The sequence below is a fragment of the Haliotis rufescens genome, unplaced genomic scaffold (assembly GCF_023055435.1).
Source record: "Haliotis rufescens isolate VD_foot unplaced genomic scaffold, xgHalRufe1.0.p SCAF_8, whole genome shotgun sequence".
In the NCBI taxonomy this organism is placed as follows: Eukaryota; Metazoa; Mollusca; class Gastropoda; order Lepetellida; family Haliotidae; genus Haliotis; species Haliotis rufescens.
This window is the reverse complement of record NW_025964372.1, coordinates 27,132,796-27,158,975: the sequence shown is the minus strand read 5'-3', so window position 1 is coordinate 27,158,975 and position 26,180 is coordinate 27,132,796. Positions and strand designations below refer to the sequence as shown.

At 41.7% G+C, this 26,180-nt stretch overlaps 1 protein-coding gene across 6 annotated transcripts in view; it reads left to right on the top strand.

Moving 5' to 3' along the window:
* LOC124143471 (GTPase-activating Rap/Ran-GAP domain-like protein 3) overlaps positions 1–26,180 on the top strand; it is a 372,020-nt gene that overhangs the window by 279,863 nt on the left and 65,977 nt on the right. The window contains exon 1 of one of the 6 annotated variants that reach the window (XM_046512462.2): positions 7,054–8,234. The exons of the other annotated variants lie outside the window; for them this stretch is intronic. Coding sequence (XP_046368418.1) covers positions 8,098–8,234 — 137 coding nt within the window. The 5' untranslated portion in view covers positions 7,054–8,097. Of the gene's footprint in view, positions 1–7,053; positions 8,235–26,180 lie in introns of those variants that run through there. 6 annotated transcript variants of the gene reach the window in all.

The window sequence follows — 26,180 nt, the reverse complement described above, 5'->3', positions numbered from 1 at the left end:
GGTTTTCAAAACTCGGAAAATGGGCTTCAAATGTTTTCGTATTTGAGGAACTGCACCAGAGTGGACATCCTGAATGTATTCCAACAGTTGCACTCAACACACGTTGTATTTCAGGAGGCAAGAGGTCAGCGACTGTTCCTGCTGTGCAGTTTTAACCATGAAGCCTTTCCCTGTCTTATAACTGTCACTTATGGATAACCTGAAACCAAGGCGACAACAATATCCTGTATTTCTAGACGTTCATACTGACAAGTAAAACCCGAGTTCTCGCTACTACTGCAAGTGATATGCCACAGAGAGCGTCACAATGCGAGTGTCGTCTTGTTAAAGCCGACATTTGCAGCCATTATCCTGACATGTCAAAGATGTCCACTCTTGATCGAGAACAAATATCGGCCTGTTCTGGTGGATATGGTATCGATCGCTCGTCAGCACCATACCCGTGCTCGTGGGTTCACCCAACTCACTCCCTCACTCCCACACTGACCAGGGTAGAGTTAATGTGTGAGGAAAGTTTGAGAGCTGGGTTAGTTTGGGAGATGGGAGAATGTTGATTTGTTTTATTTGTTTACGCCGGATGAGAATCAAAGTTGAACCATGACAAGCGGCTGTCCATCCATGTTGTTTTGCTGCTGGGGCAAACACATCCAAACTGAAGCTCATAAGCAATGTTACTCTATGTGATCACGAAACACCGGATCAGGGGAATACGGACATTGCCTTACGGTTGACTGTATCAATCGATTTTCTATTACATATAATAAGTATTCCCCGGAGTCATAAGGGGTTCTGGCTATGATAATATGTATTTTATTTAGTCACGTACACAGTTGGTGGTCTGTGCCTAGATGTATGGTCACGTACACAGTTGGTGGTCTGTGCCTAGATGTATGGTCACGTACACAGTTGGTGGTCTGTGCCTAGATGTATGGTCACGTACACAGTTGGTGGTCTGTGCCTAGATGTATGCTTGAGTACACTGTCGGTGTTCTGTGCCTATATGTATGCTTGAGTACACTGTCGGTGTTCTGTGCCTACATGTATGCTTGAGTACACTGTCGGTGTTCTGTGCCTACATGTATGCTTGAGTACACTGTTGATGATCCGGTGCCTACATCTATGCTTGAGTACACTGTTGGTGTTCCGGTGCCTACATCTATGCTTGAGTACACTGTTGATGATCCGGTGCCTACATCTATGCTTGAGTACACTGTTGATGATCCGGTGCCTACATCTATGCTTGAGTACACTGTTGATGATCCGGTGCCTACATCTATGCTTGAGCACACTGTTGATGATCCGGTGCCTACATCTATGCTTGAGCACACTGTTGATGATCCGGTGCCTACATCTATGCTTGAGCACACTGTTGGTGTTCCGGTGCCTACATCTATGCTTGAGCACACTGTTGGTGTTCCGGTGCCTACATCTATGCTTGAGTACACTGTCGGTGTTCTGTGCCTACATGTATGCTTGAGTACACTGTCGGTGTTCTGTGCCTACATGTATGCTTGAGTACACTGTTGATGATCCGGTGCCTACATCTATGCTTGAGCACACTGTTGGTGTTCCGGTGCCTACATCTATGCTTGAGTACACTGTTGATGATCCGGTGCCTACATCTATGCTTGAGCACACTGTTGATGATCCGGTGCCTACATCTATGCTTGAGCACACTGTTGGTGTTCCGGTGCCTACATCTATGCTTGAGTACACTGTCGGTGTTCTGTGCCTACATGTATGCTTGAGTACACTGTTGATGATCCGGTGCCTACATCTATGCTTGAGCACACTGTTGGTGTTCCGGTGCCTACATCTATGCTTGAGCACACTGTTGGTGTTCCGGTGCCTACATCTATGCTTGAGTACACTGTTGGTGTTCCGGTGCCTACATGTATGCTTGAGTACACTGTTGATGATCCGGTGCCTACATCTATGCTTGAGTACACTGTTGATGTTCCGGTGCCTACATGTATGCTTGAGTACACTGTTGGTGTTCTGTGCCTACATGTATGCTTGAGCACACTGTTGGTGTTCTGTGCCTACATCTATGCTTGAGCACACTGTTGGTGTTCTGTGCCTACATCTATGCTTGAGTACACTGTCGGTGTTCCGGTGCCTACATCTATGCTTGAGCACACTGTTGGTGTTCTGTGCCTACATGTATGCTTGAGCACACTGTTGGTGTTCTGTGCCTACATGTATGCTTGAGCACACTGTCGGTGTTCTGTGCCTATATGTATGCTTGAGTACACTGTCGGTGTTCCGGTGCCTACATGTATGCTTGAGTATACTGTTGGTGTTCGGTGCCTACATCTATGCTTGAGCACACTGTTGGTGTTCCGGTGCCTACATCTATGCTTGAGTACACTGTTGGTGTTCGGTGCCTACATCTATGCTTGAGCACACTGTTGGTGTTCCGGTGCCTACTGTGCACACGCACATGTGTCCACAGTCCGTTCTCTGCTGCCTATGTCTCAATGTAGGTTGAAGTGTACGAGAAGTGTGCAAATGGAGTCTTGCATTTGATACATGATTAAGTCACGACCTTCAACGTCGAGTTTCCACTACTGTAATGGATGGTACGCCAATTACATTCACTTTAAGGTTAAATTAGATTATCAGTGTTTTGATGGGCAGATGCCAGATCCAGAGCTACTACACTGGTGTCTGTGTCGACGCCGTCATTTCCAACCTTGTTCAGTAAATATAAGAGAGCAAGACTTGGAGCAGTTTTTGATAATATTCCACGCAAAGATGTATGTCACAGATAATAACATCAACGTGAATTAATACAGCCACGATGTCAATTGGTCAATAAACGTGTGTTGAGCTATAATTGCTGTTTAACAAATGTTATATTTGGGATAACACTTTCTTAGTAAAGTACAGATTCTAGTACTTTTTTGGGTTGAGTCCCGTCCGGGATTCAAACCCACACTTGCCAGAGTGAGGCACCTAATCGCAAGTACACAAAGTCAGCGATCTAACCCACTCAGCCACCGAGGCTTCAACAAAAATGAAAGTCCGACAACTGGTAGTCTAGATCACGTACTTTGAGTACCCCTCTGACAAGTGTAAATTGGCTGTGGTCAACGTTGTGGCGAGGTTTCTGGAATCAACTCGTCACGACAATACCCGCACGTCATGTGCACGTCATGTGCACGTCTTGTGAACGCACGTACGCGCGCTAATACTTTACGTTATCATGACGTCAGATTCATACCTCACACCATGACAAGGAAAAGCAAGACAAGAACAATACCATCGAAATCTAACAAAATGCTTAATACATGTAACGGTAAGGTACAACGTCAGTCTGTCAAGGTTATTATGTACAGATTAGAATAATTTATTATTATTATTTTATTCATTATTTCACGAATTTTCAAATGAACGTGGATAATCTGAAGCTACTATGCATTGACGTCATGGCGTAAAGATCGTGGCGGTGCTACTCCCGTATTCACCTTTTGCCGTATGCATTTTGCGACTGTCGTAAATTTATTCATTAATTCACATTTTGGTTCATAGCTCACTCGGTATCCTTGACGACGTGCTGTCAGAAATGGTATTATCATTATCATGATTATTACTGTGCATTACGTAAACACGGAAATACACGTCGTCGGTAATACGAGCGTTGATGAGGACAGTGAATGAAACATGGAAGCACAGACTCTGATGCATCGTCCACGGTGCATAAAGCAATCACATGTTGAACTAAGATACTGGCGATGCACCACAGGCCTATGAGATAGGGCGCCGCTGATACTTGCGATGGCTGGGCAGGTTCTCGTATCGGGTTCTCAATCACAGTTTGTGGAGTCTTCGGATATTGGAAGACGGTGCTTTGTTCTAATAGAGGTAAAAAATGTCGCAGTTGGAAGATGAAAATATTGGCTTATAAATCAGTTCTGGCTGTGAGATTACTGCTGGACTAAAGTATCCGATGACAAGATGCTTTGCAGTTTCTTCACATTAGTTCTCCTTTGGTAACACATTAGCCGACTCGTTAGAACGCTGAAATTCTTTCCAAAATAGATTTATCATGTCTTTTGTTTTTTTCCCATGATGATTCCTTTGCTATATTTTGCACGGAATCACTGTTGAAACTGATTAATAATCATTAGGTGTAAATTATACATTCAGTTGTTGAGACTGTTTAAGTGACTGTAAGTGACGTCATCGACGGGGGTATTTATTACAATGGACTGAAAGGAATTTAAAACACATTGCGCGTATAGGGAATAATCGGATTCATGATCATAAGAGAACGTTGCAACCAAGTACGGATATCTGGGATGGTGCTTGTTTTCTATTAACACGCTAGAGATAATGAAGTAATGCTTCTCCCTTTTCCAAAAACATTACACTCATGAATTCCGTGAGTCGGTTTAACAAGTTTGTTTGTTGTTTAACGCCGCAATCTGCAATATTCCAGCTATAAGCTGTAAATAATCGAGTCTTGACCAGACAATCCAGTGATTGACATTACGAACATCGATCCACGCAATTGAGATCGATGACCTGCATCAACCAAGTCAACGAGCCTGACCACCCGATCAAGTTAGTCGCCTCTTACGACAAGCATAGTCGCTTTTTACGGCAAGAATGAGTTGCTGAAGACCTAATCTACCCCAGGTCTTAACGGGTCGTTTAACAAGTGCAGAGTCGAAGTATCGGTTTTAAACTACTGCTTGAAAACTCGGCAAAACAATTTATTAATTTTAGGAAAAGCCGCGTTAACAAATTTATTTGTTTTATAAGGCTGATTCATAACAACTTGTTCTACAACATGTTATATCTTTGATACCATGGAGATGACACAGAACATTAAAACATGAAACTGTTTTGAATAACAACTTTATTGTTTGTAGAGCTACGTGGGGCTGTCGGGTCGGGGCTGCGTCTTGTCCCTTCATCGGGAGGAAAGAAAGGTTGAAAAGTTTCATGTCTCTCTTGAGCTGAGTCTATTGCCAGGCGACAGAAACAGACTATAGTTTAATCCTGTTGCTGTTTTAAGAAGTTCTATACACAAAAGTGGCACAGTAGGGGGAAACCTGTGGGGTTTTTTACCCGGAGTTCCACAAGGGGGTGCTGATAAACCGTTTGGAATATACCCAGCAACCAACCAGGCTTCATGTCTGACACACGTCGTGTCCTTTGCCTTGTCAGTGCAGGTTGGTTATCTGTACCGTGTTGCAAATAACAATAAACACATCGATTTATCCGATAGGTCGAAAAAACGACTTCGACCTGAGAACGATCGATTCTGCCTACCCATAGCCAACACACAGTTTATTACTATCGCTTTTAACTCAAACTGTAGAGGGCTCAATGAAAATCGCTCCAACGTCCGACCATGGTGTTGTAAGCGATATATAAATATGTTGGCTGTTCTTCCTTTTTTTTCTTGGGAATCTCACCGAGTGACAAAGTTGATGTTTAAATGAGCAGTGTAACTAGGAGTCAAAATGTTAACGTGTTCAGGTTGTTAATGTGTGGATACGAAACTTCCCCTCGAATACGAAACTGCCGTCTATGATTTGAGAATGACTCTACGGCGGCCATCCTGGTTTGCTCTAGGCAGGCAGTGTGAGTGCAGGAGGTGTATTGTGTTGGCAGTCGAATTTTGAATACAAGTGTATATGAAGAACCTGTGTCTGTCTATTTTATCACAGGTCACATGATAAACATGTAATTTGACAGGAAAAGAATATTTTCTAGTCCTAATTATCTCACTGATCGTCATGATTTTACTTGCAAAACCATAGTCCCATTGAGACTGACTAAAATAAGTTTCACTCGAGTGAAATGTCAAGTTATACTTTTAGTATTTCATCATCAGATATATAATATAGAATAAATCCCTACCTGTATATATAAACCATCAACGCCAGAGAATAACGTCTCGATACTCCACTAAAACAGATTCCATTTGGCGAAAGAGGGAAAATAGCGGTGAAGATTTTATGATTGGATCATCGAAAATACTGTTAAGAGATGACACCTTTTCCCCAGAATCCCCATGAACCATGTAGGTATGATGTGAATTTATTCACTTTTTGTTCAAGACAATGATATCGGTTTCATTCTTTGATTATCATCTGCCTCATACCCTTGCCAAATTGACTTTAACATACATCGTTTAAATTCCCCAGTAGACAACAATTGAGCTGTAGACAGGAAAACCATACCAGCAGACATCGCTTCGAACAGTATTTCAGTCTAACCGCTGCGTGTCAACTTATGTGGGAGAAAAGCCCGAAGTAATGCTGGCCTTACACGTTCAGGACGTTGGTGCTGACGCACCGTGGATCCAAATTTGGGAGGGGCGGTCGGGTAGCCTAGTGGTTAAATAGTTCGCCCGTCACGCCGAAGACCCGGGTTCGATTCCCGACATGGGTACAATGTGCGAAGCCCATTTCTGGTGTCCCCTGCCGTGATAGTGCTGGAATATTGCTAATAAAAGCGGCGTAAAACCAAACTCACTCACTCACACTCATAATTAGGGCGAATGTCATTCGAACCGTCAATCGTATGATCAATGAAGCCTCTGTTCAACGAATTACCAGATCACAATAGCAACTATGCAGAAATATGCCAAATATTAGGTACTTGACATTATCACGGATAAGTGTGAATGGGATCGGGTGACACCGAGGAACAGCTGAATGTGCCTTGTACGGTATCATCCATATCAACTTTGGTCCAAGCCCCATATGTCTTGGAATATCCGGTTCATGTTGCTAACATGGCTTGTGTTTTGGCCCCCAGAGAGAGGGAGGGTCGATCAATAGGCCTATCAACTCGGCCCTGATATTAGTTGACGGAAAAACCGACAAGCATTCTGTATTGGTTCCTCACCCGAAGAATCAGTCTGGCTCTTTAACCGTATCACATGACCTTGTCATGTGATCGCAAACGAGACACGGGGAACCATTCAATAGCGGGAAAGGATTATGGGAAAGGAAGTAGTAATTGTTGCTCCGATACTCAAGGAACTATAATAGACACTCCCCCGGAGCTGCAGGGTTCAAACGGACAGGCAAATCAGCTAGGACTACGCACCTCACATGCATTCACGCCGTGAACTGTGCAAGCGTATTGTCTGTAGAAGGAAGCTTATCTCAGCCATGAAGCTGGTTGTGGAAACAAAAATTACAAGAGAACCTTGAATACTGGTGACACTTGATACGAAGATCAAAGACTTCCAGAACGGATTCGAAAGAAATACGTGTTCCGAATACATCACAACAGTGCTGTTTGTTTAACCGTTGCTTCGTTCTGGATGGAGACCTTGTTGAATCAGTGAAGGAGGCGTCGATACTGCTTGTATTCTCAAGTTTGGAAAGCTGAAGACGTTCAATCGAGGCATGGCAGTCCATGGTTTAAGACGGAATTAATTACCACAAAAGGATTGATTGAGCCAGTGGTGGGAGATCATCGCAGGTTACATGAATTGACATACTCCTGATGTGTCAAAGTTAGGAGAATCATATATAACATCACGAAGGATATTGATGTAAAATAGGAGTTAAACCATTTCTTCAAGGTATTGTTTCAAGGTGACTTTGATTCATAGAATCAGAGCTTGCGTTGTTATGTAGTTTCATACCAGCTTGGACATACCCGGGAAGCCGTCGAACTCATGTGATTTTCATACCTATTCCAGAGGAATCAATACTCACAGACGGAGTCTGTGAATGCCATAGCGAACACACAGTTTATTACTATCGCTTTTAACTCAAACGGTAGTGGTCTCAATGGAAATCGCTCCAACGTGCGTTTTGTGACATTAACAGTTCAACACCAAATAGACTCAAATACTTGTAAACAAACTGAACATAATGCTATCTGTTCGGAAGGAAGGAAATATATAGACCGCTGTCGTCTGCCACGCGGGTCGTCTGCGCGAACACTGTACGTTGGTCGTCTGCTACATGTGGAAGGAAACAGCCGCACTCCGCTGTTTAGCAGCGGCTGTACTTAGCGATAAGATGTACTACTGACCGTCAAGTGAGCATTTCTCCGTTTCATCGCGTCACTGACCCTATGCGGAGATACGGATAAACAGCACTAAACCACACAGTTATGTCAGCCATATACATGCGATTTCGTTCCAAGTCCTGCTCTGTTAAGAGACAGAGAGGGAACAGGACTCCACCATCAGCCAATTATGAGAAGCGACTGACTGTGCCAGAAGAATTGTTCAGGAAACGGGCATTAAGGTAAAACCTCACCACTAATACATAATATATAAGTAGGTTACAGCGTACCAAAGCGGGGTAAATGACCTCCGATAAGTACAAAGATGTTGACTCGCACCGTTTACATGTTAATCGGGCTTTCTGGTTTTATTGAATTTCACCGTGTTCAAATTTAACTTTTAAAAGTACCTCATTTCTGTTGTTGCTTTGGTGAATATAGTTTTAGTCATTGAAATATCGATCCACACGTGTACGTGTGTTTCATATTGCAATATTGTGATAACCTTTAGCATGCAGATGCATAGTTCTAATAAAGAATTCAAGGTATTAAGACCGCCTCCGTGGTCTAGTGGTAGAGCGTCCGCCCGGAGAGCGGAAGGTCCGGGGTTCGATCCCTGACCGCGTCATACCAAAAGACGTTAAAAGATGGTACTTGTTGTTACCCTGCCTGGCGCTCGGCATTAAGGGACTAAAACAAGGACTGGTCGGCTCGGAGTCAGTATACTGTGTCTGAGTGGGGTATTCATGTTTAACTGCGGCATGGTATCTCAGTGGGCTAGCACTATAAATCGGCATCAGCCACACACACACACACGCACGTGCATGCACGTCGCTATATAAGTGCAATAATCTTGGACGCGACGTTAAACCCCATTTCATCTCACCATCAAGGTATTAATGTTAGTATTAACTAACGATTACCTTATCTTAACTGTAGTGCAATGTTGACTGAAGACAAAATGCTTAAAATAATAATTTGAATATGTCTGCTAGGAAACGATACACTTTGCATACAAAATAGAAGCATCCATAGTAACAGCAGTATTTATGCAGTCAATATGCTGCAAAATAAACGTATCTTATCTAGTACAAATACAGTCCGACATTAGTATTAATGTGTCGTGTGCCATGTGTCACAAGTAATAATTAGTAAATAGCAAACCAGTATGATTAAACCAGAATTGATAAATGTTCTGGAATAATATGTTGACATTCTAAATAAAGCCGCTCAATGTATTGTTCCTCGATAACAGCAACATCTGTCGCGTATAGCATCCTTATATGTAACCTTGGTACTTCGAGCATGTATTGTCTATTCATTAATAAATCGGCATCATGTGGTACCATTAGGCGTCCATTGTATTGACATAGATTTCTGTAACAACGTTTTTTTTTAAAACAAAACCGAAATAAATCTGTCTATATTCATACAAAAGCTTTGCTGAAAGAAGAGTCGATTTACGAATCCGTCTGTTTCATGAGCATGTGTTTGTGAATCACTATCAAAAAGTGATGCTACCAGATGTTTGTGAAAAGGTGAACGTATCCTGCCCCACCGATGGCACTGTCAAAAACACATCATTTTTACTTTTCCATTGTGCTGAAACGCAAACAAAGACCATGACATGAAACACATGACAAGTAATACCATAGAAACCTTCTCGTTCACGTCAGTTGACCACGCAGCAAATCACGTTCAATTGTTTTTGACAAAGCTCCCTTTTCCCTTCGTCACAATGGCGGTGCTAAAATGAGGACTTCGGTCCGAGGTATCTGAATAGGCTGTTATTACTGTTTTGTACATATCCCGTGGTGGCATATGGATATTTCGTCATCCCACTTCGTTAATGTGTTGATGATGGAGCTGCTGAATATACAACTCATATTTGCTAATGTTGGTATTTACTTAGATGTACTGTGAATGCTGTGTCAGCACTTTACTCCAAGCTCGTTAGTGTGTATTGGTGTTAACTTGTACTAAAGATTACGGAAGCGTAGTAGGGCCACGGTGAAATGTTTTTGTCTTAGTATCTCCTACGTAGGACTTAGTATCTCCTACTAAGTCCTACGTAGGAGAAACTAAGTCCTACGTACGTAGAAGATAATAAATCCTACGTTGGAGATACTTAGACAACAACAAAAATTTACCGTGGCCCTACGACGCTTCCGCAAAAGATAGACCCAGCAATATTGAAGTAAACAATTTCAAAATCAAAATCTGCCTGGAAATTGTTGTTGGTTCACAGCTTATTACCTTATAGGGACGGTGGGGTAGCGAGGTGGGTAGAGCGTTTGCTCGTCACTCCGAGTTCGATTTCCCACATGGTTGTCCCCCGCCGTGATTTTGCTGGAATATTGCCAAAATCAGTGTGATCACTCACACACTAATACGTTGTCACATGGTGCAGATCGGTGGTCTGGTATATAGAGCCTCTGCCCGGAGAGCGGAAAGGTCGATGGTTCGATCCCCGGCCGCGTCAGACGTTACAAGATAGCACTTGTTGCTACCTGTCTAGCGATCGGTATTAATGGGATAAAACAAGGACTAGTCTGCTAGAAATTCTGAAATCCTGAACATAATGAGATCTTAACGAGTAGAAGCGACATTTTGTAGCAAAATGATTCATGTGCACTTTTAAACCAACCTATTGTAACTATAGAGTCGGCATTATAAAGCATTCTACGACCGTTTAAATCAAGGCCATAGGGGAATGGTGGCATATACGAGCATGGCAAAGTATGCAGTAAACTAAGAACGTGTGGCCTTCGGCCATCGGTGATAAATAGTAGTTCAAATGACCAGCATAAAGACCGAAATGTCAGCGACACACTATATTCACCACGTAGACCTCATTGAAGAAGATGCACGCTGGCACTGATGATCTCTTTGGGAAAACTTTTCAAATGACCACTTTCCATGTGCAATGCCCGAGCAGCTAGAAAAAGTAAATAAATGAGTAAGTGAGTGAGATGGGTTTAACGCCGCTTTTAACAGTATTCAAGCTATATCGCGGCGTGTCAGCTTAATGTGGGAGGAAAGCTCGAAGTGATGCAGGCCTCAGACGTTTACCACTTCGGTGAAACCCACGAGCACGGGTATGGTGCCTAGAAACCTAGAAACAATATCGGTTAGTTAGTTTTGAATCTTAAACACATTTAAATCTAAGACACACTCGATTATTGAATGGCCAGCGAGGTTTCCAAACTGCCGTGCAACAGAAAGCTTACACTAGAAAATTGCATTTGGCCAAAATAGTTACAAACGTTATCAAAACGTTACCAGGCTGAACACTGTCGCCGAAACACTGAAAACGTAAGGCCCAACAATGAAACCCGTATCAAGTACATCACCAACAAATGACCATTCCATTGTTTAAGTTTTAGCCACCATCTCACATGGCTGCATAATTTCCTTGTTCCCGGCAGTTGAGTCTCTTCTTGTGATGTACAAATACTATTGGACAACTATTCCCACTTAGTTCCCGAAATATACAACTGGTCTTGGATCTCGATTATCGTATATATCTACGATACAGTACAGCGCAGCATCGTTCGTCAACTCCGTTGACTTGAACATCGTGTGATATGATAAACCATCATGGTCCTGGGGTTTCCAGTGATTGACATCATGAGCATCAATCCACGCATTTGAGATCGATGACATGCATCAACCAAGTCAGCGACCCTGACCACCCGATCCCGTTAGTCGCCTCTTACGACAAGCATAGTCGCCTTTTATGACAAGCATGGGTTGCTGAAGACCTATTCTACCCCGGATCTTCACGGGTCTCATGGTCCTGGGTGAATCCTTTTCGACATTATGTTTTTTTCTTATGGCAATCACGATATATTTCCGATTGCCCGATATTTCGATTTAACGAGTTGATGCTATGTATGATGTTTGTAACTTCCAACCTCTTCAAGATCTAAATGGAAATAATCTACCCCGTATCTGAGACAATTACATATTTCCATTTTGTGTGGTGACATTTACAATGTAATTCCTCCTGATTGACCTTTACAAATGTTGCTTATTGACAGATTACAAATACATGAGATCGATATATGTAGGGATGTGTATCGGGGATAACAAATTATTAAACACCGCTTCTCAGATTGCTTGCTCTACGTAGTTAGGTTCCTAAATATATTGTTGATTTTACACCTTGCAACCTCAACAGAAGCACCTCATGAGATATGTATAGTACCGCGTGGTCGTGTATAGCATCGAAATGGAACAAATTAACGTTATATACGGAATACGTTGTAGAATGAGGACGACATAACAGCCAAGTCGCACATACAGCCGATGTTAACAAGACTACCACAATAAAAGAAAGGCACTAGACACTCTGTCTTTTAAATATTGATTTCACCAATGACGGCTGTGGCGATGCCAATTGTTTCCCGTGTATGAAATAATAGCAATTAGAGATAGTTACTTTAGGGCACTCTCAGGAAATGCGGCCTGGAGATTGTAAACTGCGTTCTATATAATGGGATATAGACATGCCTAGGGAGGGATCATAAATACAGCGTTGCCCTTTCACAGAACACATGAACCGTAGCTTAACACAGTGGCGTAGCGCGAGCATCCGCTGTACCTGGGTGTTATCCAGGGTTGCATATTCTGTGTACCTTTGTTTATGACAATCTACATCGTAAGCTGATAAACGCCACAAATAAGCATACAGATCACAGAATGGACACTTAAGAAACAACACCTTTCCTACCCAGGGTTGCATATTCTGTGTACCTTTGTAAATGATAATCTACATCGTAAGCTGATAGACGCCACAAATAATCATACACATCTCAGAATGGACACTTAAGAAAAAACACCTTTCCTACCCAGGGTTGCATATTCTGTGTACCTTTGTAAATGATAATCTACATCGTAAGCTGATAAACGCCACAAATAAGCATACAGATCACAGAATGGACACTTGAAAAAAACAAAACCTTTCCAACCTACCCAGACCCTGAGGTACCCAATTTAACCCAGAATTACCTTGTTTACATGTGTGTCCATATTTTGGAATCGCGCACACCGCTCAACACCACATAATCTAAAGATGTCCAAACACAATCCAACTCTATCAAATGCAATCAAAATGTTTCTGTATAGGGTCATATTCTTCTGAAGGATTGAATGCGAGTGGTGGTCAGTCAAGACATGGACAGTTTAGAATGAACGTCTATTTCATGTTCTCTTCAAACCTCCTCGCGAGTTTCACCAAAGTTGTAAACCTCTACGAGTCACTCTGGGGTTTTCCTATTTATCTGACATGCCCTGAGTTTTTGTCCTCCACTATAACACCCCCAACTATTTGAATTTCTCTGCTAGAACCCCGTAATCGGATAACCTAAACCATGGAGAATCAGGGTTAGAATTGATCCCCAGCACCCCGTGCATGTTGAAAGAGAAGAGCATCGTTTAAACTGATAACAGTTACTCAACAGTTACTGTGTATATTATCTCTATAATAGCCCAGATTTGAATTACAGCAAAATACGTTTATAACGAACACGCTTATAACGAACTGACGGATATAACGAACTAACTTTTTTGTCCCGACTATTTGCTGTAGTTATGCTGTATATATGCTTATAACGAACTACGGTTATATTAGAGGTCCCTTTGAGTTCGTTATAACCGTAGTTTACTGTATATAAACTTTGTATAATTATATATTTAAAATAAATTTTCCTTCAATTTCAGTTTCTGTATGTGAAATTACCCAAGACCTCACGTTGCAAGTAGATATGTTCGGCAAATTGTACTTTTACTACACATTGACATGTACTTTCCTTCAAGCATCGCCTTAAACTCTCAATATAATGAGTCTTATTGTAGAGAAACTATTGTCATAAGAGAATAATCTATTCGCACGATATCTCACGATGATGATTAATGTGATAATTCCACTTGGTCGATTAACCTGATTTAATCTCGATGACCATATGTCGTGGACAAAGGTCATTGCCGCGGTGAAATGAGGTATGCTCATATTTCTTTTCGTAGGCATCTGTACACCAAAGCAATCCAAAGCAGGTTATCCACGCAACTTCCTGCAAGAAACCCTACCCGTTTTCCCAAAGGAAATAGGATCAAATTGATGCGATGCATGGAACCTCTTTGCCTAACTTCGTGTCCTTTAATTTCCTCACCAGTTGTATGCATAATAGAAGGACGTTGTTGTAGGACTATTATTGCCCTGAGATGAAGGAACCTCTGCGTCCGAAGAGACCTTTAATAATAACACTTCTTATATGTGCATTTATTATGCGCCAAATTTCATTCACCAAGTGAATGCGCACCATGGTCACTGGATTAGAGTGAACTCAATTTTCTCTCTCAGGTCCCTGGGGAGTGGACCTATAAGACATAGTAACAGTAGATGATGGAAAGCTGATCTTAGCTTAATGAACCACATTAAAATATATGCCAGAGTCGTTTCATTGTCTTCTCAAAGCTACAGTAGTGTAAAATATCGGAATAGATTGATGTATATATGGAAACAATATACCACAACCGAATTCTAGTTTCCAATCTCTTAATCGTTTTTTTCTGTGTTGAAACTAATTTGTTGGGAGCAGTTTCAAATTTCTTATCTCAACGATAAGCGCAGAAAGTGTTTCCTGTTCCTCTGGATGTCTCGTTATTGTGAAGTATTGGCTCCATACGAACAAATCTTGATAATCATCTCAGTTTAAAGCCATCTGCGTACTCAACGTCACAATAGGGAGGACGCGATTTCAATGGAAATTTTATTTCCAAATTAGCATACATATTTAATTTATTTTATCACAGGCGGTCTCTATGCAGGACAGAGGTCTCTGTTATACCGACCAAGCTTAAATGATCTCTTTCAGAGGGGTCTATTACACTACATCACCGACCAGCGGGTAGCCTCGTCTCACAGGGGATTGTTATTAAGGCCTCAAATTACCTTTTGCCTTCAGGAAACATACGCAGAGACCTTAGATTTTCAGTCTGGACTCTGCAGCAGAATTACATCCTTTGAACGATTTATTTCGTGATTATGGCCAAACCAAGTTGGTCTTTAGGGAACATGAGGGTCAGTGGTCACCTTTCCCATGCTCCGCAGTTCTGGTTCCGGAACAAAATGACATTGGTTCCTTGAATGTAATACTACGTACTATTTGACGTCATAGATTAAGAATGCACAGTGTGTCAACAGAATCATCTCAATGTGCGATGCATCCTCGTGTTTGATATACACACACATAACTTTGTATGTTTGTTTGTTGCTAAACGCTGCACTCAGAAATATGCTTGCTATATGACTGCGGTCTGTAAATGATCGAGTCTGGACCACGTAACACCTTGATTTACATCATGAGCATTGATCTGGATATGATGACATCATGATCCTTCAACCAAGTCAGCGAGCCTGACAACCCGATCCAGTTAGTCGGAGCACGTTATATACAGAAAAGGAGCAATGTTTAATCCTAACACTTTAGTCAGGCTGTTACCGGATCTTTACGGAGTACAAGCCTACATACTTAATGTAGCATCACATTCCAGAATGAATCTACTTAGACATGTGAATTATATAGAATAATTGTTGATTGAGTCTTCCTTCCTTTTTTGGAGTGTCTTAGCAACATCATGACAGGGGATATGAAGCATTTAAAAAATAATAATGCCAATTGCGGGAGTCGAAACCGTGTCTTTGATGTGCGAACGCTTTAACAACGACGGTCCATATGCTCATATATACTGACCAAACAAAGTTAGGGGCCATGGAGATTTTTGGGATGTTTTTTAGCAAAGACTAAGCACTCAGTTTCACAAAATATCTCCCAGAATAATCATGATCTCCTTCGTTATCGTTCAGTATATAATAAGGTCTTCACTGTGACAGACCACTGGAGCGCCTGTGGGAACATGGTGGAATTGGTTTCCGTGCTACGCTCATTTGTCTGGCATGTATTCAGATATATTTAGGGGTTTATCTACATGAAACAGGAAACTGGTCAAAACTTACAAATACAATGTACATGTACCGTTATAGTCGAAAAATTGTAGTTGGGCGCGGGTGGCCCAGTCACCTTTGGTCTTGGGTTCAAATCCCAGATTCGCCATAACAATGTAATTTGTGTTAAATTTTGATGAGATCACTACAGTGTTCTTTCCACTATTTTGAAATGAAGACATTTTTTGTAATGTAATGGAGTATTATAATGTACATCGTTAAATAAATATAAAATGAAATATCTTTCTTCAAACGGTTTTCTATATGCTGAGTAAAGTATGATATAGTTGGATACGCCTGATTGATATACACAAATGTATGCTTAAAGAGACTTTCATTGTATATAACAACGCATCGTACAACATAGCAATGCTGCTAACTACTTCAAAGCAAACCCAGCAGAAAACTAAAGTTATTAACTGTTGTTGGCAGGTTGCAGGATTAGGTTGTTTGTTATCTTAGTCTATCTGTGTGGCGGACGTTTCATTGTTTAAGGATCAACCCATTTGTCTCAAACCCAATGATTGGATTTGCCCCGTTATCGATTCCTGCCTTTTACTGTGCGAGAATCGATACAGTGTGGCATATAGGATTAGCATGATGGCAATTAGTGCACGAAGTGTAAGGATTAAACGTTGCTCTTTTTCTGTATATAACGTGCTCCAAAAACCTCACACTTATGCCCTCGTGTTATCACTGATGTTTAGTCATCCATTCATAATATTTCACATTCATTTCGGGACTGTGTAAAACTCAAATAACTGTTAATATTCTATTTTTTACACTGCACAATGTTTCGGATGATGTCATTGCTGCAATGCAATCTTTACTTCGCGGATCACTTTTTTACAGTATTTATTACATTGACGTGAAATCTGTAAGTACAGAACACTATGTTTATAACGAACACGCTTACAAAGAACTGACCGCTATAACGAACTTATTTTTAGTCCCGGCCATTTGTTGTATATGTGCTGTAAATATGCTTATAGGGAACTACGGTTATTACGAACTAAAATAAGTGGTCCCTTTGAGTTCGTTATAACTTACTGTATATAGACACGGCACATCAAGGAAAACGACTCCGCTGGCGTCTTCCAACACAGAGACCCCTACTGCCGTTGGGAATGGTGTTAAAGGTCACATGCTAATTCATCTAAGGTCTTTCCACTGCGAGGAGTACATATCAAGAGAATACTAACACGAGACGATACGATTTCATCGACTTTCTTTCTCGCTCAGGGACGTGTGATTAAATTCAATACTCCTAACACTTGTCAGCTATCATAAAGCCAGCATCAACTAGAACTAGACAGTCACTAAAAACAATTTGGGATAATGGAATTAGATTTCTTTCCTCAACAGCAACACGAGATTTAATGTGAACATGTAAAAAGTCAATACTCCCTGAAACTAGAAACTCCTCCAAATGGTCTAAGTTGTAGGTATATGTTCAGTTATTGTCATATACTTGTTATTCGGCACTGGTAGCCCAGTCGTGTAAGTCGCCGCCGTTCGCTTTGCAGAGTTGCGTCCCATGGACACGCCAGAAACCTATGATTTTGGATTCGAATCCTGGCTCGCCCCGATTGTTTCTAGGTTTGTCAGCACCATACTCATGCTCGTGGGTTTCGCCGAAGTGGTAAACGTCTGAGACCTGCATCACTTCGGACTTCCCTCACACAATAAGCTGACACACCGTGATATAACTGGAAAACCGTTAAAAGCGGCGTTAAACCCAACTCACGCACTCACTATCTCCTACATCAAGCTGACACGCTGTGAAATAACCTGAAATACCGTTATGATTGGCGATTTTTATCAAAGTCAGTCATATGCTTGTAAATACGTGCCCCAGTCCAACATATCTGGTGAAACACGGTGATCGATGCTAAGTGAAACTACTCATATGTATATAAACTAACGATGTCCGGACAAGAGTGTCCCCAACTAACGGGTTTTCGTACTGACGAGGTCCGGACGCGTTTCGGATTAACGAGTTTTTGAACTAATGGGGTTATAGACTAACAACGTTGTAACTACGTTATCTTGTTTACACATATATTTGAAAGTAAACCACCTTTATGATCTTGTTGAGCAACAATAATACATACAGAGAAAAAGCAACAGTGTATCAGATTAAATGTCAAGAATAATTACATAATGACTGGCTTCGAGTTGCGTGACTCTTTCTCCTATATATCACCCTGTCAGCTTCTAATATAAATCCCAATGATTAATAAATCTAAGAGATAATCGTTTGCATGAAAATTTAGTAACAAAGCTACCTTCGCATACCAAAACATCATCGATAGAATAATTAAAGACACATTACATTCAGATCTTAATGTTCACGACCGTGATACCATTATATCCCGTTAGATAACTTCAGGGTCAGACACAAGAGCACAATACATATCAACTGTATATTCGTACATGCCTTCCTTTGAGCATTGACCCGTCTCTGAGTGAGTGAGTGAGTGAGTGAGTTGGGTTTAACGCCGCTTTTAACAGTATTCCAGTTATATCGCGGCGTGTCAGCTTAATGTGGGAGGAAAGCCCGAAGTGATGCAGGTCTAGGACGTTTACCACTTCGGTGAAACCCACGCGCACGGGTATGGTGCTGACAAACCTAGAAACATAATCGGGGCGAACCGGGATTCGAACCCACAATCATAGGTTTCTGGCGTGCCGAAGGGACGCAACTCTGCACAGCGAATCGCGGCGCCTTAGACGACTGGGCCACCCGACCCGTCTCTGAGTAGGTAGCACGGGCCACCTCATATTGCTGTGCAGGTGGTACATGTTTCTGATAATGGTGTAAAGATACCGGCGGGTAGGTCAGCTCCCACGCCTGTGGCATATTATGTGAACCGTACTGTTCCAGCATGACTCGGTGATACTTGAACCATTACAGAAAGGGTACACAATTTCTTATGCATTCAGTGATCTGAAAATCTGAAATCGACATTTCACCACATTAAAATAACACTTCTGGAACACATTTCTGTCTGTTTCAATGATCATCAAGATCAATAAGCAATACTTAATAAATATAACATTTGTTTTTTCTTGTCAAATTTCATGTTTTTCTCATGTCGTGACTGAAATATGTTGACATTTTCACTCGTGACACAAATGAAAATGTCAACTTTGTCAGGTCACTCGATAAGACAAAACATGCTATTTGACAAGAAGAAACATATATCCTAGTTGTCTGTGCATAAAAAGGTTTACATGAAAAATATGTGGATTTAAAACGTCAACGCCAGAAAATAATAAATCTCAAATATCTGCCGAAGCAGATGGAAATCATATGAGTGGATCACAGAAGGTCATTACTTTGCAGACAGGGAGACGTGTGGGATAAGCTGGACATATGAAGATCTATACGATCTTGGGTTGGATTTAGAAGTTGGATAATTAAGCAAGGATAAGATAGTACGGATGATCAACTCTTTTTTTCCCTTTTTTCTTATCAGGCGACGTTGCAGTGTCGTGTCCACAGCAAGTATGATTTGCGTGAGAACTGTGTTAAAGTCACCACCGAAACAGTTGTGATAAAGACGTTGATTATGTCCATTTGTGCAACACCATATATGTTTGTACCATAGTAAAACGCTCATTAGAATTGTTTCCAGTACAATACTGTGATTGTTGGTAGTCTTGACGATATTTCTCGAGCGTTGTTACGATCATTTCTGGAAACAGATAATATCAAGAGACTTGGACACTTATGTTATAGATAGTAAAATATTCCATGTCAACACTACTTTAATAACGTATCGAGAATATGTTTGCACTCTAACATATAACTCCCTCGACTGTTAGATTGTTGAGCAGTCAATCTCGTGCTATATGAAACCATATTCGTGACGCGGTGCATTCGATTGACAATCTATGCCCTACACATGACTGACTACACAGCCCAAAGAACTGATTTAGTGATACGACGCCAGTACTGACTCTTACATGTTGATTGTCCTTTGCACGAACGAAACACCAGAAATATTGTTGATGTTAACATGCGTGTTAGAAATATTGTACGAGGCATGTGTACAATCTACGTTGGGCTCTCCTCGAGGACCAGTATCAATTGTATAAGTGGCAATATGTGAAGAAAAATGTTCAGATATTTCATTACTTCGTTAAGAGGAGGAAGACAGATGCCGAGAGAACATACAGTTAAACCCCCAGTGTGTACGACAAGGTTAGTGTTCTTGTCCGTCTCCATTAATGTATTTTGCTTTGTAAGTGCGAGATGTTGGTGTTAATCATACTCCGAATTTTACAAAATGGGACACATTCCTTGAAACCTCTGGTCATGAATCAACAGAAAGCGATCGCGTAATAACATGTACAATGGCACCCCGTTAGCCCGGACTTGTTTAATCTGGACAGCTCGATTTCAGAACAATTACACACACACACACACACACACACACACACACACACACACACACACACACACACACACAGTTCGCAGTTCTGGTTCCGGAAAAACATGACGTTGGTTCCTGGTTCCTTGAATGTATACTACGTACTATTTGACGTCATAGGTTAAGAATGCACAGTGTGTTAACAGAATCATCTCAATGTGCGATGCATCCTGGTGTTTGATACACACACACACACACACACACACACACACACACACACACACACACACACACACACACACACACACACACAGATACAAGATATACATACAATAAGAACAGCGATAAACAGCTTCTTAAGACAGAGCCCTTTGTGACAAATAGACCAAACAGATTCAAAACGACATTCTTTCGTGCCCAAGACTCGTTAATCCGAACTAATTACTTGAAACGGAACCGTCCGGATTCTACGAGGTTCCACTATAGTCATAGACCTCATTTTCCTCTGACACAACAAGACAGCCTCAGTGTTCTAGTGGCAGATCGTTTGCCCGTTTAACGGAATGCCGGGGGTTCGATCCTCTACAACGTCATACCAAAAGACGTTATACGATGGTATTTGTTCTTACCCTGCCTGGGGGACGGGTGGCCCAGTCGTCTAAGGCGCCGCGATTCGCTGTGCAGAGTTGCGTCCCTTAATATGCTAAAACAAAGACTGGTCGGCTCGAAGTCAGTTTACTGTGTCTGAGTGGGGTATTCATGTCAAACTTCGGCATGGTATCTCATTTGGCTAGCACTATAAAATCGGCATTAGTCAGAACTAGTACAAGCAGCCACACATGCACACACGTGCATACACGTCGCTATATAAGTGCAATCATATTGAACGCGATGTTTAACCCCATTTCACCTCACATCACATCTGAAACAACACGTTGAACTGTCAGAAATAAGGATACCATCTTGAATTATCTTATAAACCAGTGTTACCTCATGAAATAATTATGAAACGAAAACCCTCTTTTCTAGAATGTATGATTATAGATGCTAGAGCCACAACGGTACAAGCTGGCCCCCTTAAAGACCCCAATTACTTGTTCCTTGTCTCGTTTCCTCCACGCCGTCCTCATCACTCTGTGTGATGGAGGGATCTAGTGTCTTTAACTCCCCTAAGATAGGACAGAGCCTTGTTAAGATACTTGTGATTTATCTAGAGTGAGATGGCTATTTGGCTCTCGGGATCGATAACGGTTGCCGTGGGTGTGGGTTTGTTTTAATACTCTGGTGGTTCTGGTTCTTAAATCCTATAAATTGTGGAAGGATATGAATGGCGATGAAAAGATGGAGAGTACTATCATAGGATGCACATGGATAGGCGTTTCATTTACATACTCTCTGTCTTCCTACAACTGAAATTATACACATATGTTCTGTTACTCCGGCGTGATAAATAACCGTATATTCACTGACAAATTGGTCTATGTGTGCTTTACAAAGGAATGATGTTCTATACCTAATAGGACATGTATGTTTGTTTGTTGTTTAACGCCACATTCAGCAATATTCCAGCTATATGACGGCGATCTGTAAAAATCGAGTCGACCAGACAATCGAATGATTGACATCATGAGCATCGATCCACAGAAGTGTGTATATTTAGTAGAATAAAGTTAAGGATTCCTTCGTATGTTGATAACAAATACTCATTTTAGTCATATGTGACCGCCTCCAAGGTCTAATGGTAGAGCGTCCACCCGGAGAGCGGAAAGTCCGGGGTTCGATCTCCGACCGCGTCATACCAAAAGACGTTAAAAGATGGTACTTGTTGTTACCCTGTCTGGCGCTGGACACTAAAGGGCTAAAACAAGGACTGATCGGCCCGGAGTCAGTATACTCTGTCTGAGTGGGGTATTCATGTTAAACTGCGGCATGTTATCTTAGTCCAACACTTGAAAATCGGCATTAATTGGTCCGGACTAGTACAAGCATACACGTCGCTATCTAAGGGCAATAATCTTGGACGTGACGTTAAAACCCCAATGTCAACACGCCTTTAGTTATATATTCTGTTTATAATTCTTTGGAGAGTCGATTAAATAGTTCCATTCCATTCGAATAAAATCTATCTAAATCCCTGCAATTCAGCAATAATTCTGTCTTTGAACCATCCATTGACCAACCTGATCAAATTACTTTCTAACACACAGGTAACCTGTTGACGTCAAACGTGATCTTTTCCTTCTTGTCATTAATACGAGTTCAGTTTTCAGAGTGTCACGCACTGTGTTTTGTTGTTTAGTGATAATGGATTCAGCGGTGTTATGAACACCGTTCCAACATCCAAGTTATGATGATTACGAACTTTACACGAATAACAACAAGTTATTATGAGCAGTGATTACTATGAATAGAAGCATTGTGAACGCAAGCATGATATCTACATCAGCACATTGTCCCTGGGATATCAATGTATATGTATATGATAGTGGGTGGGAAATCGATTCAAGTATGACCAGGAATGTCTGGCAGCTATGTTGCATTAATGACAAGACGAACAGTTAAAGCTTCCGTGCTATTTGTATTAATAACAGATAGAAATATATCCTCACCTCGTACAGTGATATATGGGACTCGGGTAATGACATTAACAAGGAAGACACATATTGTTATTTGGGGTGGTGGTGGTAAAGCCTAGTGGGTCACACCGAAGACATTAGTTCGATTGCTAATGTGTGTACAATTTAGGAATCCCATTTCTGGTGTCACCCTCTGTGTTATTGTTGGAATATTGCCATAAGGGAAGTAAAACTGTGTACATTCTTGCTGTGATAAGATTCCAGGATTAACGAGCGAATGAGTTGTGTTTTACAATTTCATCAAGGTGATGAAAGGCAAACATTATCGAACTCGTGTACCGTTTTAACGTTTACCACTTAGGCATAATCCACAACTGCAGGCATGGAGACGTTTGACCGAGGATAATTTTGCCCTGGCTTCCCCAAATATATGTATTATTTTTCTGACACTCCCCTAGAGACTATCATATTTTGGGGTGACACTACCATGATGTGCCCTAACCACCTCCCCTCCAAGCTTCTTTGCCTTTTACTCCAAATGAAATCTGTTTCGTCGAATAATCGAGACTGGATATTCTCTGGCTTTGCAATTTACATCAACTGACGGCCAAGAGAAACTTTGCATTAATTTTAAATTACTCAAGTTTAAAAACCCAAAAGGACAGAAGCATGAAGTAAAATGTAATGTTAAGATCAAAATCTCAACGACATTTGAATTGACAGTCAAACTGCAGCCGATATTGGTATGACAGTTTGAATTAAGGTGCGGTTGCAAAAACAAGCTTTTCAACGTAATAGAGAAAGGGTACACACATCTAAAATCACTCAAGACCAATGAACGTTACATCAATAGCGTGTATGACCACCCCCTTCTACAAGACACGCAAAAACTCCCAGAGGTGTTCTATGGGGGGCATGTCTGGGGAGCGAGCGGGCCACGGGAACACGTTGACGTTGTTAGCTGCAAGGAAGTGTCTGGCGTTGTCAGTCTGATAAAGGACACCACGTGGCAGCTGATGTAGAAATGGTAGGGCAATCGGACGACGAATGTCATCCATTTAACGCTGAGCTGTCAAATTGCCGTTAATGATGACCAGTGGTGTTCTCTCCTGCCCACACATTCCTCCCCATACCATAACACCCCCTCCACCAACACGATGTCCTCTATCAGCTCTGAACAGGCAGAACCGGCTTTCATCAGAGAAGAAGATCCCACTGCCATTCACTTCGCTGCCAACGACGTACTGTCCATCTCAATCTCTGACGACAATGTTGCGCTGTCAATAACTGTCCTCTGTAAGGTCTGTTAGCCCTAATTCCGTCAGCCCTGAGTCGCCTGGCCATTGTCTGTCGACTAACCATATGCCCAAAGGCACTGTCAGTAATCGATTCCAGAGATGCAAAGTACGAAAGTACCGGTCTTCATTGGGCGTAGTTACCCTGCGTTTGCCTGTTCTTGGCCTGTCTGATGTCTGCCTGATCATTCTGTAACGTTGCATCAGGTTAGTTACAGCAACACGGGAGCAACCGAAAGTTGTATCAATGTGGACATGGGTGGCTCCAATTTGTATCGTACCCAGGGCACACTCGCGTTGTTCGCATGTCATTCGTGACAGACCGCCTCCGTGGTCTTGTGGTAGAGCGTCCGCCCGGAGAGCGGAAGGTCCAGGGTTCGATCCCGGGCCGCGTCATACAAAAAGACGTTAAAAGATTGTACTTGTTGTTACCCTGTCTGGCGCTCGGCATTAAGGGGCTAACACAAGGACTGGTCGGCTCGGAGTCAGTATACTGTGTCTGAGTGGGGTATTCATGTTAAACCGCGGCATGGTATCTCAGTGAGCTAGCACTATAAATCGGCATCAGTCCGGACTAGTACAAGCAGCCACACACACACATACACGTGCATGCACGTCGCTATATAAGTGCAATAATCTTGGACGCGACGTTTAACCCAATTTCACCTCACCTCACCTCACCTCATTCGTGACATTTCTGTTGTGTCTGTTTCATCAGTATGAGTTTCTGACATGCCGTCTGTATCATTTATGTACCCTTAATGCACGTATAGTTTCAGTTGCCCATGCGTCAAGTGTTTTTCACTTTTTCGAATTTTCTACAAAAAAAACCTCGTGCCGTTGACGTATTTCTGCAGAGAGCGTTGTTGTGTCTGGATGATGTGTTTTGCATTGAATTAGTTTGAAATTGTGTTTTTGTCGCAATTTCTTTTTTAAAGTGGTAAAGTTGGTTTTGGTCGTCAGTTTATAAGGTGGTACATATTGATATTGTATCTAAGTTGGCTTGGGGTTATGAATAAACGTGACAGGAATATGGATTTAATCACCCAGGGATGTAGACCAAGACGTGCAAGAGAAGAAGCAGAATTATTCTTTTTTCATCGATAACCCACGCTCTGAAGATTAAGTTAGAGATGTCAGTGGCAAGCATGTTCCCTGATCACATGTGGAAATCACAAGTGGGTTGGGGCATTAAAGCATTCCGACATATCGGAAACTCCATTCCGTGATACCACCTGCTGTGACGAATAGAGATTGGAAAACGAGAACCATTGATTGAGGAGTTGGACGTGGATTCATGTAGGGAGGTCTGAATGTAAGCATTATGTTTTATACATGAAAAAATCCTTCACATTTTAAAGTCATATTTTTAGACGAAGTAAGTGCTGGTGAGAGGCTTTGTAAAGAAGCTTACAACACATTCCATTTATTCGAGTGTATGTATATGATCCGGTTATACCAGGGTGTCAGTGACAAACTTGCGACTTGCAAATACATAAAAAATGTATTTCTAGACTATATGCAGAAATTTCTATGCATGTTCTGTGTGTAATTGACCCCGTATACACCCCGACTAAAATAGCCTCGCAGCGTTGGTTTGTTCAATTCACTGGTTCGATTCCCATGGGGACAATAATTGAAGCCAATATATTCTGGTGCTCCGTCGTTTATGGATATATTGCTATTTGTGAGTGAGTGACTGAGTGACTGACTGACTGACTGACTGACTGACTGACTGACTCACTGACTGACTGACTGACTGACTGACTCACTGACTCACTCACTGACTCACTCACTCACTCACTCACTCACTCAAGGACACATAATAATATTTTTTTTACGTACCATTCATTATCAATGGTCACGTATGATGAAGTTTGAATATTGATGCACAGGTAGGACATACTGACGACAGTGATCGGTGATCCAC